General features: G+C 46.0%; 2 protein-coding genes across 4 annotated transcripts in view; both read right to left on the bottom strand.

The window, feature by feature from the left end:
• Positions 1–1,049: 1,049 nt before the first annotated feature.
• LOC143280504 (uncharacterized) lies at positions 1,050–6,347 on the bottom strand. 3 transcript variants are annotated; one of them, XM_076585168.1, is made up of 2 exons: positions 5,840–6,347; positions 1,050–2,877 (listed from the first exon to the last, which is right to left on the bottom strand). In XM_076585168.1, exon 2 carries the CDS (start codon positions 2,733–2,735, stop codon positions 1,284–1,286), a length of 1,452 nt encoding a protein of 483 aa, XP_076441283.1. In that variant the 5' UTR covers positions 2,736–2,877; positions 5,840–6,347; the 3' UTR covers positions 1,050–1,283. The 3 variants fall into 3 exon arrangements, with proteins under 3 accessions (XP_076441283.1, XP_076441284.1, XP_076441286.1); XM_076585169.1 differs by having other exon boundaries at positions 5,887–6,347; XM_076585171.1 differs by lacking the exon at positions 5,840–6,347 and adding an exon at positions 5,397–5,822.
• A 2,776-nt stretch (positions 6,348–9,123) lies between these two features.
• The window catches only part of LOC143280503 (ATP-dependent RNA helicase DDX24-like), a 33,443-nt gene continuing 29,839 nt past the window's right edge, over positions 9,124–12,727 (bottom strand). The window contains exons 15-16 of the mRNA XM_076585167.1: positions 12,493–12,650; positions 9,124–11,176 (exon numbers count right to left, since the gene is read on the bottom strand). Of these exons, the coding sequence (XP_076441282.1) occupies positions 11,124–11,176; positions 12,493–12,650 (211 nt within the window). The 3' untranslated portion in view covers positions 9,124–11,123. The remainder of the gene's footprint in view (positions 11,177–12,492; positions 12,651–12,727) is intronic.

Raw genomic sequence — 12,727 nt, 5'->3', positions numbered from 1 at the left:
TTGATTGACTTTATCGATGTCACTTACACTAACTAGCCTGTTAAACTTTATCAGGACAGGGCCTCGGACAAGGCTCTGTCCCTTTTCGCCCCCCCCCCCCTCCCAACCCCTCATCTCCCCCTCCCCTCATCCCTCCCCTTCTTCTTCTTCTGCGTTCACTCGTATGCACACGAGTGGGCTTTTACGTGTATGACCGTTTTTACCCCGCCATGCAGGCAGCCATACTCCGTTTTCGGGGGTGTACATGCTGGGAATGTTCTTGTTTCCATAACCCACCGAACGCTGACATGGATTACAGGATCTTTAACGTGCGTATTTGATCTTCTGCTTGCATACACACACGAAGGGGGTTCAGGCACTAGCAGGTCTGCACATATGTTGACCTGGGAGATCGTAAAAATCTCCACCCTTTACCCACCAGGCGCCGTCACCGTGATTCGAACCCGGGACCCTCAGATTGAAAGTCCAACGCTTTAACCACTCGGCTATTGCGCCCGTCAGTACCTCCCCCACCTTCTCATTTTTTTGCTGCCCATTCCCATGCCCAACATCAGGAGTTCATTTTCAAACCCGAGCATTTCCAGTTCGCGGGATAATGAAACATCTCTTCCAGTTCCACGTTCGCTTTGCGGCTGATAAAAAAAAAAAAAAAAAAAAAAAATCCATGCTGCCCTGGTGCGTACACTTTCACCGATGAGATCACCCCCCCCCCCCCCCCCCCCCCCAGCTTCACAGTTCACAAGATTTCACTTTTCCAGTTGCTTCTTCATAGGAACGGAAATCGAAGTGGTATGGGCATTTCCCGCTCAATGACAGGACTTGTAAAAAAACAACAACAAAAAACAAAAAAACCCACACACATCTTGTAAGCTACAGTCAGAAGAAACCGCGGACGAGGAAGCTAGGCGGAGGAAGACGTGAGAAGACAATGTTCAAGAATGGACAGGGATGAATCTGGCGGAATCCCACTGAGACAGCGGTGGTGGAAGAAGAGGGATGGCGTTGCCATCAGTGATGCCCCAACGACATCAGCAGGACTGAGTCAAGGGACAGGTGAACAGATTCATAGACATCCGCCACTCCTCTGTCTGCACGTGACAGTCAGCACACACACACACACACACACACACACACACACACACACACACACACACACACACACCAATACCCTCCGCTTACAAACACACATACACTCATGCATGCACACACAAACACAGACTGTCCGTGTAAGCTGTACACAGACGGATATGCGCGCACACACACACACACCACCATCACCACCATCACCGCTTCACCCACCACACGTTGTCCGGCCAAGAGTAGTAGCGGCCAGGGTGCAGCAGCGAAGCGGCGCCCGTGACCGTCACGTCGGAGTAGGGCAGCAGCCCGTTGCGCAGCATGAAGCCGACGACCTCCGCCCCGGCGGCGCGGTGCCGGAGGAAGAGCCACTCCATCAGCACTGCCCGCACGTCCAGCCGCTGGAAGAAGTGGGCGGCACAGCGCAGCGCGCGCGCCTCCATCCCCTCTATGTCCAGCTTCAGCAGCACGCGCCGCCCGGGCACCAGGGGCACCAGGTGGTTCAGGCACAGCGCCCACACCACTGTGGGCACCCGCCGCCGCCGCTGCTGTGCCCGTGCCCGTGCTGGGGGAGCTGCCTCGGCCTCAAACTCGGGCAGCTCGGACACGGACGACCCCCCGACGTTGCCGGGGTTGAGGTTCACGCGGACGGGGCCAGGGTGGTCGGACACGGCGTTGAGCAGCAGGGTCACCCGGCCCCGGAGCTGGGCCAGACGAAGTGAGGTGTCCAGACGCCGCAGGTTGGGCCTGACAGGGTCCACGGCCAGCACTGTGTGACCTAGACTGGCGGCGGCCAGCGTGTACACCCCCAGGTTACACCCCACGTCCACCACGCTCAGCCTGTCCCCCCGTGACCCCCTCCCATCCTCCCCCTCTTCGTCCTCCTCCCTCATCAGTCCTGACCGGGTCAAGGCCCAGGTAATGCCGGCGGAACGTTCCACAGGGCGGTGGGTGGAGTCGTTCGTGCCAGCTCCCCGCCCTTGCCCGGCACCTTCGTCTTTAACCGGACCTGCTGCTCTCTCCATGTCGGCGTCGTCGCGGCGCAACAGGTGCGCCATGGCTTCCACCTGCTCCTTCTCCCACACGCCGTGATCCTGTAGGTGGGCAGAGATCATCTGATCCACCTCCCGGTCGTACACACAGATCCTCAGAGTGCGGTTCCCTGGCGCGTGGAAAGGCACACAGATGGTGTTGTTGTCGTTGTTGTTCTTGTTGATGGTGTTGCTGCTGCTGTTGTTGTTGTTGTTGTAGAGCCGGGGGTTCGCCGCCTGCCCGTGGAACACAGTGACGTTGACTCCGGCAGGAAGAGGCCCGCCCCTCTCCTCCGCAGTCCCTCCCAACGACGCGGCAGGCTCCATCCCTCCTGTCTTCCTCCTCAGGGCCAGACCCCCGCTGTAAAACATGCGCGGCAGGTAACTGAGGTCAGGGTCTATGAAGTCCACGAACGGCTTGGCAGCATCAAGGTCAGGGTCACGGTGACCCGGAAAGGGCCTGAGGTGAGGGGGCGGGGAGAGTGAGGGAGACAGGTGCCTGACGAGGAGGTAGACGGCGCCACAGCACAGGAGGCTGACCACCAGCAGCAGACAGCAGCAACGGCGTGGGCTGGCCCAGTAGTAGGGAAAGGTCTGCCTGCCTTCCACTGCCCCTATACTGACCATGGTGACCGTCAGTGATAGACAGGCGGTGCCGGCAGTCAGAAAAGTGCCCCGTTCAAGACGTTCCCATGGGATGCAGTGTGTATAGTCTGTCTAGTGTGTCAGTGCTTAACGAAGTTGTTAGCGTCAGTGAAAGTCTGTCTTCCTGAAACATACAGAACAATTCTGTGTCAGTTAAAAGCCGTCCGTAGCCATTTCGCCAGTGATTTATTTATGGGCTGCATTTGTGCTGTGTCAGTGCGTGCGTGTGCCGGCGTGCTGTGTGTGTGTGTGTGTGTGTGTGTGTGTGTACTAGTGTGTGTGTGTGTGTGTGTGTGCGCGCGCGCGCCAGTGTGTGAGTGTGTGTGTGTGAGTGTGCCAGTTTGTGTGTGTGTGTGTGTGTGTGTGTGTGTGTGTGTGTGTGTGTGTGTGTGCTCTTACATATGTTTTGGGAGATTCAGTATGCATGTGTGAAGCGTATGTTTTGTATCATATTGCCCGTTTAAAAAAAAAAAAAAAAAAAAGAAAAAAGAAAAAGAAAAGAAACAATATCTAAACACAGGTCACAACATATTTCTGTGTGACGGAATTCGGGCTGCTCTAAGCACGAAGAAAACATCGCCACAATGCATCTCTATCTTTTCCCCATGATGGCTGTAAATAGATTTCTTCAAGTTTACCATCATCACAGTTGAGTCCGATTTTTTATACGCAATTTGAAAGGGGCATCCCTCTTGTTGCTGTGGTTTCTTTTACATGCCCTGAGGGCACAGCCATACTGCGCACGGCACCAGTGGACCTCCTGTTTAGTATCGTCTCATGCAAAAGGCTAGCACCCAGGCCACCACTGAAGGCGTAGTATATGTATTTCTCTTTTTTTTTATATTTTTGATCACAGCAGATTGCTCTGTATGAAATTCGGGTTGCTCTCCCCAGGGACAGCGCGTCGCTACACTACAGCGCCCCCCCCCCCCCCCTTTTTTTTTTTTTTTCCCGCGTGCAGTTTTATTTGTATTTCCTATCGAAGTGGATTTTTCTACAGAATTTTGCCAGGGACAACCCTTTTGTTGCCGTGGGTTCTTTTACGTGCGCTAAGTGCATGCTACACTCGGGACCTCGGTTTATCGTCTCATCCGAATGACTAGCGTCCAGACCACCACTCAAAGTCTAGTCAGTGGAGGGGGAGAAAATATCGGCGGCTGAGCCGTGATTCGAACCAGCGCGCTCGATCAGATTCTCTCGCTTCTTAAGGCGGACGCGTTATTTTTAAGTTACCACTTGGGCATCAATCCACTCTAGTGGAGTGGAGGGTAAAAATCCCGATCCTTGCGTGACTCAGTTTACCGCGAATCAGTCCCGTGGAATCTGGCTTTCTGTCGGTCACTGCGTATAACCACCGCCGGCTCCACAGTATGAGCTGTGTGTGTGTAACATGCGCGTGTATGCATGCGTACGCGACGGAGCGTTCGATGAACATGTACGGGACTTCAGTTTTGGCTCAGCTTGCCGGGATATATGACTCTCTCTCTCTCTCTCTCTCTCTCTCTATATATATATATATATATATATACTTCTTTTTTTCTTCTTTTTTTTTAACGATCGTGTCGTTACAACCTTTACAGATAACAAGTGTGCATTCTTTCTAAACCCGTACTATTCAAGTGCATACATAGGCTATCTGCGTTATCACTGACTGATGTCGCCATAGCGCACTCGGACGATATGATTGAAGAGTTTCCTGAGTGTTCACGTGTCAAGCTGAACCAGCAAAGTGTGAGGAATTACTTTTCTCCAACCACTCCTCCCCCCTATTTCCCCCGCGCCCGTCCACTCACGTAAGTTCCCTCTTTCCGAAACAGTTTCTTTCCCTTACATAAGTTAAGTTCCGATAGCTCACTGGTTACACTTTATGGGTATTTCAGAGCATTCAAACGATCCAGTCATGTGTCAGTGTGTGTGTAAGTGTGTGTGTGTGTGTGTGTGTGTGTGACAGAAAGAGAGCGAGAGAGAGAGAGGGGTGTGGGGGGCAGACAATGAGAGAGGGAGAGGCGCATATATGTTAGTATATATATCATGCGTGGGTACGTGTGTGTGTGTGTGTGTGTGTGTGTGTGTGTGTGTGTGTGTGTGTGTGTGTGTGACAGAAAGAGAGAGCGAGAGAGAGAGGGGTGTGGGGGGCAGACAATGAGAGAGGGAGAGGCGCATATATGTTAGTATGTACATCATGCGTGGGTGCGTGTGCAGTGTGTGTGTGTGTGACAGAAAGAGAGAGCGAGAGAGAGAGGGGTGTGGGGGGCAGACAATGAGAGAGGGAGAGGCGCATATATGTTAGTATGTATATCATGCGTGGGTGCGTGTGCAGTGTGTGTGTGTGTGTGTGTGTGTGTGACAGAAAGAGAGAGCGAGAGAGAGAGAGAGGGGTGTGGGGGGCAGACAATGAGAGAGGGAGAGGCGCATATATGTTAGTATGTATATCATGCGTGGGTGCGTGTGCAGTGTGTGTGTGTGTGTGTCAGTGTGTGTGTGTGTGTGTGTGTGCAGTGTGTGTGTGTATATGTGTGTGTGTGTCCCCGTGCGCGCGCGCGCTCGTTGGTGCGTGTCAGTGTGTGTGTGCCGTGTAAATGTGCAAGGAATGAACATGTCAAATTTAAGCAAATTTGCAGTGTTGAAAAAAGGCCTACGCACATTTTCAACGTTCAGTTTATCAGTATTCCATGAGTAGATTACTGACGTAGCCGCTTTCCACTTCAACTCCTTGAGTGATAAAAGTGAAGGATACTCGGGTCACTGACGGCAACCGACAAACGACAAAACATCTACACTTATATTTTTTTTGTGAAAGGGGGAAGGGGTGGTTTTGGAAATGAAACACCGACTGTAGTTTCGTATTTTAATAGCCTATCCTGAATTCATTCTGTGATGAACCTGATTTATCGACCACATGAAATAGGAAATTACTGAAACAAACAAACAACATAACGCATGCGCGTGTTTGCGTCAGTGCCGTTCAACGTCGGATTGACACGGATACTGCTCGTGTCGAGCATATATATAGCCTGCGTCTCCTCTGTCAACAACCTGAGGCAGCAAGCACACTGTCATGCAGTTCAGTTCAACACGTATCCTACCGTCGCCGGTCTATCTCAGTTAACTGTCTGGGTGGTCGTCAGCACACCTGACAAGGCCTGGTGACGACAGCTGCATCATAACTGCGCACACAGCACAACATGCACAGTAGCGAGAACAGGTATGAGAGTGGAAAACAGGTATCCTATCCTCCCGGCCCGCGCAAAAATGTGTCAATCCAGATTTTCAACCCCGTCACTGGCGACAGTTGACACACACGAAGGTTATGTTAGGACGGTTCGTGAATCACACTGACGGACAACGCCTGTCAGTGTGTTGCGGGCGGCGGTCGTGTGTATGCTGTGTATCGCACACCGCGTGTTTACACAGCCAGGTAAAGTTCCCACAGTTGGCCTACAGTTGTCGACAGGCGGGATTCACCGTCCTGCGTAGTTGTTCGCGTTACTGGCGTTGCGTGTTCAGCAGCATTACAATGTCTGAAAGGAATAGTTTTCGCTCAGGCCACCTTACGTTGATTGTAGGGGGAAAAGTAACTGAAACATACGTCAGTTCCTCGTCACGTTATTATACGCCTGAATTCGTGTGTGCATGCGCATGTGTCTGTGTGTATGTGATCAGTATCAGTATCAGTAGCTCAAGGAGGCGTCACTGCGTTCGGACAAATCCATATACGCTACACCACATCTGCCAAGCAGATGCCTGACCAGCAGCGTAACCCAACGCGCTTAGTCAGGCCTTGAGAAAAAAAAAGTATATATATATATATAGAGAGAGAGAGAGAGAGAGAGAAGCGTACATACATAAATAAATAAATAATAATTATGATGGGAAAAAAAAGAAAAAAAAAGATAGTAGTAATGAAAATAATGATATAATAATAATAAATAAATAATTAAATAAATAAGACAACAATGATGATAAATAAGCAAATAAATATAAAACATGAAGACACACATTCACACATACACCCACACATGCATAACAGATATGCCCCCAAAACGCAGTTTCATAAATATGAAAGCACAGTCAAATACATATAAACGTACATGAGCTCCAATACACACACACACACACACATTTCCCTGCACCTCCTCTACCCCCTCCTCCACACACTCGGAGTTTCTAGTCTATGTATCGCAGCTTCCACGGCACACACACACACACACACACACACACACACACGCACACTCACACACACAGATGAACACTTACTTGTACAAGCACACACACACACGTCCATATCTCCCACCCCCAGCCCCCCACACATATATACAAAGATATATATATAATATATACGTTCCAATATTCTGATGCTCCCACAGTGTAGGCATGCATACACTCACATACCTCATCCTCAATCTCACCTCCTCCCTGCACCCCCACCTCCCCCTCACACACACACACAACACACACATGCACAGAACTCTCCTGACACTTGTGTACACTTGTATGTGAACACACAAGTATCAGTATCAGTAGCTCAAGGAGGCGTCACTGCGTTCAGGATTTATCCATGTACGCTACACATCTGCCAAACAGATGCCTTACCAGCAGTGTAACCCAGCGCGCTTTGTCAGGCCTTGAGAATTAAAAAAAAAAAAAAAGGAAAAAAAGTGAACACACAGACATCGTTCCTCCCTCCCTCTCTCGTATGACTGTGTGTGTGTGTGTGTGCTAGTAATAGTAATTTCTCACCAACTGCTGTACCGTTTTCAGCTCAATGTGCACCTGACCGAAATGTTTCAAACTTTTGGCCAAGAGCTCCATTCAGTCACAACAAATTTAAGATGAAAACGGCTTCAGTATGAGTGTTTTCACTTTATTATGAACCGCCTGGTCGACTTCAGTGAAGCTTGATATCAAGATTAACCACCTTAGATCGTCAAAAGTCAAGGACATTCACAGCTGTTGAATTTGCTGCTTCCCCACGTAGATTATGATTTCTTGTCACACACACACACACAAATGCCTTTGCCAAGTCTGCAAAGACAAGGTGCATTTCCCAAGTTTGCTCATTATTTTTTTTACTACAAGTTTCCAAAATCAAAGCTCTTGTTCAGTTCTGTACCTGTGTGGAAGCCTGCAGTGTGGGCGGTGAATCTGTTGTGGACGAGATCATGACACATGCTGAAATCTCAGTTCCCAGGAAAGGGGATACCACAAACACTTTGGTTAAACTCTTTAAAAAACAAAAGTAATGATTTCTAAGCTGTTAGCACCAGTGAGAGAGTGAGAGGAAGGGGAAAAAATTGAAACTAAGGTTGTCATGACAGCAGGGCTGTGCATGAAATTGAAAGTCGTGGGTGAGGGGTGTTTGGTTGGGTGTCTGTGCGGAGTTATGCATGTAAGGTTTTCATTTTAGTATTTGAATGCACGTTTCAAACATCAGTTTTTACATTGTACTGAGCATTTTTTACATGGAAATGTCTTTATAAATCATTATTATTATTATCATTTATAAATGACATTTTTGTTGTTTTGTTTTTGTGACGATTGATGATGACAATGATGATGTCATGGAGATCCATTTTGGTTCTTCACAATATGACTGCAATCTCTGCTTCTTTTCTGATTTGATCATGAATCCTGAAGTCAGCCAGACCCAAGAGACCTGTACACCTGTAACGTTTGTCAGTGACACTCTCAATAAAATACACGTCTATGTAGTGGATGACACAACTGTGAGTGTGTGGTCCCAGTCTTACCTTTCAAGTCCATAGCACAATTAACTTTGTGAAGTGCTTGAAGATCTCCCCACAGTGACATGCCTTTGATGAGATTTGAACCTCATCACATACAGTCTGTTATGTGTACTACTTTATCATGGTGGCTGGCTGTTCCTGACAGATTTGGTTTCAATGGATTAAAAAAAGGTAGTCTCCTATATACAGATGAAGTTCTACTTTCGAACAGGCCTGCAGTTTTGGTAACTGTAGGTAGTAAAGCTAGATTAATCTTCTTTAAATTTTTTTGATTTAAAGACCCATCTTTTTCCCCCACTGCCTGAACATGTCCCACACAAATGGTTCTGTTCTACCAGGCAGATTTCTCTCAGTTCCTTGCTCAGGTTTTCTCAGGAACACAAAATGTGTTCAGTACCTAACCTGCATCATGCTAATAAAATAGTGTGAAATGCAATTCACGCAATCCCTTAATTTGAATACTTGATTTTGCATCTGTTTCATGACAATGTTGGCTGAGATAAAAATTTGTTTTCACACACACACACACACTTACTGTGGAAGTAAACATTTTCAAGATCAAACTTCCCCTGTTTTATAAATCTTGCTGCAAAAGAATTGTCACACAACACAAAATTCTGGTGTTGTTTTTTCATTAATTTATTCACATGTTTTTTTCCTCCAGCATTCACAAATCCAAACACACACATGTTCATACTTCAAGACAATCAGCCTATCAGATGCTTCACAACAATCAGCCAATCAAATGCTTCATGACAAATCAGCCAATCAGAGTGCAGAAGGGGAAGGTGCAGATGGCATGAAGACAAAGTTCTGTAGTACATTCCTGTTTCACGTACCCATCAGCATATCAATCTACACAGCTGGTTCTTCAAATCCAAACATTACTTGGAAAGTTGTCGTTGGGATATAGTGCAGCCCTTCTGGTGGCTACGCCTTACTCAAATCTTATAATAATCTATACTTCAGAATTAGTCAACAAAAACGTTTAATTTCAGAAACATAAAAAAAAAAAAGGATTTTCCATATGATATACACTGCCAAGTAATGGAGCATCTGTTCTATTGAATCCTGAAACCTCCATTTTGCGTTCACTGTGGTGTGTGTCCTTTCCCCATCGCTCACGGTCACACCCGATCATGTTACAGGGCCAACAGGTTTAACAATAACAACACACACCCAACTTTACACAGTCAACACATTCACGGTCAGACTACAACAGAACCCTGTTCACCATCAGCACTCGCTCACCTCAGACTTGAAAGAAATATGTACACCACAGCAGGTACGACTCCCAAATCTTTTTTTTTTTTTTTGGTTGGTTTGATTTTTGTGGCATAATTTTTATCTGTTCCATATCATCATACTCAATCAAAGAACTGTGAACAAAATATACAAAAATCATACCTGTGGGCAGAAGTAATGATCGTCAAGGCCCAAGGATCACAATAAAATAATACCATAATCTTTTCTTTCCTTTTTCTATATAACTTTGCATAACTACAGGCCACTGAACCTTCTGTCTACAGGTGTATCAACAGTTCCTGTGGAAAATGCTTTAAACTGGTCTGATTTATCCATTGCCTTGGCACCCTTTGTCTACACCATCCTACCTACACATCAACACACACACATACCAAAAAAAGAAAAAAGGAAAATGTGCACATGCTCATTCACACGCAGACAGGATCGCAGAACAACTGTAACAAGTGGATGCCTTCGGCAGTGAAAAGAAAGAACTCTAGTGAAACACTTTCATTCAAAAACATTCATGCTGACACTGTATGTTCTATCTGTCACCATGTTCAGCCTCTACATCTGTTATCTGCTGTTTAACATTTATCTGCCACTGGGGAAAGTCTCTTTGAGCAGCAAACTAATCCTGTCCCTCACTTGAAGGTCAATAACCACAGCTACTTTCGATTTCATCTACTTTCGATAGTAAAGTTATTCTTATCTATCTATAATCAGTGTGCACTACAATATGTTCTGCTCATAATTATATTCAAAGTAACATTTATCATTTCTTTTTTGTTTTTACATTTTGAAATATTACCTGCAATATGCGGTATGAATGTATGAAACAGTGTATGTGATATTTTTTATTTTACATTTGTGTCTTTGTTTGTTATAATCCTAATAGCTGTTTTTTGGGGTTTTTTTGTTGTTGTTGTTGTTTTTACAGTGATGGTCTCCATGTTGTTTACTTGTCTATGTTGTGATAATGCAACTTACCAAATTTCTCTAACTGGAGATAATAAAGTTATTCTTATCTTCTTATCTTCTCTTCTCTGCCTTGGCAAAGTAGTAATTTGTAATTTGCATCAGACAGGAATCAGACTCCTACCAAAGTCTCCACCAGTGGTTAATGGTTGAGGAGTTTATGTAATTAAATGACGCGCTTTCTGTTCTCATCTTACTGATGACACGTGATAAACTGTAAGCGTCTGATGATGTGGAAAATCCAGCACTGCGTTAAACCCGTTTCAAGGATCTGTGTTTCGCAGAAGTACAGTACAGAATACATGGCAACAATCATGTCTCGGGTCTTTCACAAAGTGTATGCTGGTCCATGACTGCTGCGTTTCTGAAGCTGACGCTGTGCACTGCGTCTCGCCCTCAATCATTCGTCCCTCCGTCTTTTCCTGCAGTCCTTCACTGCATCCCCTTTGGTGACTGCAACACAACACAGCTGCACCATTTCAAACTGTGCATGAACATGAAATGCTTGCATGCAAAGAACGTATAAAGACAGCACATGTTTGGTTTTTTTTCTTTTTTTTTTTTCTTGTCACATAAATCCCTCTTCACCCCGACCCCTCACTCTCACACACATACATGCACACACAGAGAAAGGATGATCAGAATCAAAATTAGAATTACTTTAATATCTCAGTAAGAGGACTGGTGGCCACTGTTACTTCTTATTTCTTTAATATATTCACTAACGCTTCCATCTTGTTAAAGCATATTGCTTTTTCAAGTTACTTTTATTATAATCATTTACTCAAACATTCAAGCTATTCATTTTCATTTAACTCTTATTTGTTAATACTCAAGCAGCAAAGTTCTATCTTTTCCCCTTGGAACTAATTAACAAAATACACAGTACAGAAACAGAAGCAACTCAAATGGTTTCATTACTTGTGCTGTGAATGTTTCATAACTTGTGCTGTGAATGGTCTCATTACTTATACTGTGAATAGTTCATTACTTGTGCTGTGAATGTTTCATTACTTGTGCTGTGAATGTTTCATAACTTGTGCTGTGAATGGTCTCATTACTTATACTGTGAATAGTTCATTATTTGTGCTGTGAATGGTCTCATTACTTATACTGTGAATAGTTCATTACTTGTGCTGTGAATGGTCTCATTACTTATACTGTGAATAGTTCATTACTTGTGCTGTGAATGGTTTCATTACTTGTGCCAATAAACAGCAGACTGGAAAGAAAACGTACACTCTCTCTTTATCAAACACACACACACACACACTCTCCTTACTGCATGACTAAATTAATGCAACTAATGTCTGATCTTTCATCATTTGTTCCTTATTGCCCAGCTGACCACACAAGGTCATATCAAGGCTTGAAGAATTGTGATATAGTTAAAAAAAACCAACCTGAACAACATGAAAATAATCATACATGACAAACAAATTAACAGGCACAAAATACAACACAACACAGAAAGAGAGCACAACCTTCAAGTCCGTAAAGTTGAGTGGACCAGCAGGACAGAAAAAAATAAGAAAGAAAAAGAGAGATAAGAAAGGGGGGGGGGGGGGGGGGGGGGGAGGGGGAGAGAAAGAGGGAGAACAGTAAAGAGGAAATTTCCGACACATCATTTCCAGCATGTGCCGATACTATCTATAAACATGAAAGAGCCCCTGGCACACTCAGGGGGGCAGGGTGAAGGGGGGGGGGGGGATGGGCAGCAGGGGGGGGGGCGACACAGGAGAAGCCTTCAGGAAATAGTTAATACCCACATGTCTTGGGCACCACCAGGTGGCCTGCCTTTGTTGGGTAGCGGCCAGAGAAGGTGGCCGGCAGGACGGGCTGTTTCAGGAGCTGTTCCAGCTGCAGCTTCTGCTGCTTCAGTTTGCTTTTCTGCTGCTGTCGCTGGTTGCTGTCTCCTTGCGGAAGTCTGAACGCCAGTCAAGGAAAAAAAAAAAAGAAAAAGATTCTCCTCACAACACCACTAATAGGTTTCAGTTTCAAATT

The sequence above is a fragment of the Babylonia areolata genome, chromosome 3 (genome assembly GCF_041734735.1).
Source record: "Babylonia areolata isolate BAREFJ2019XMU chromosome 3, ASM4173473v1, whole genome shotgun sequence".
Lineage (NCBI taxonomy): Eukaryota > Metazoa > Mollusca > Gastropoda > Neogastropoda > Buccinidae > Babylonia > Babylonia areolata.
The sequence above is the reverse complement of the archived record's forward strand: the minus strand, read 5'-3'. Positions and strand labels throughout refer to the sequence as shown.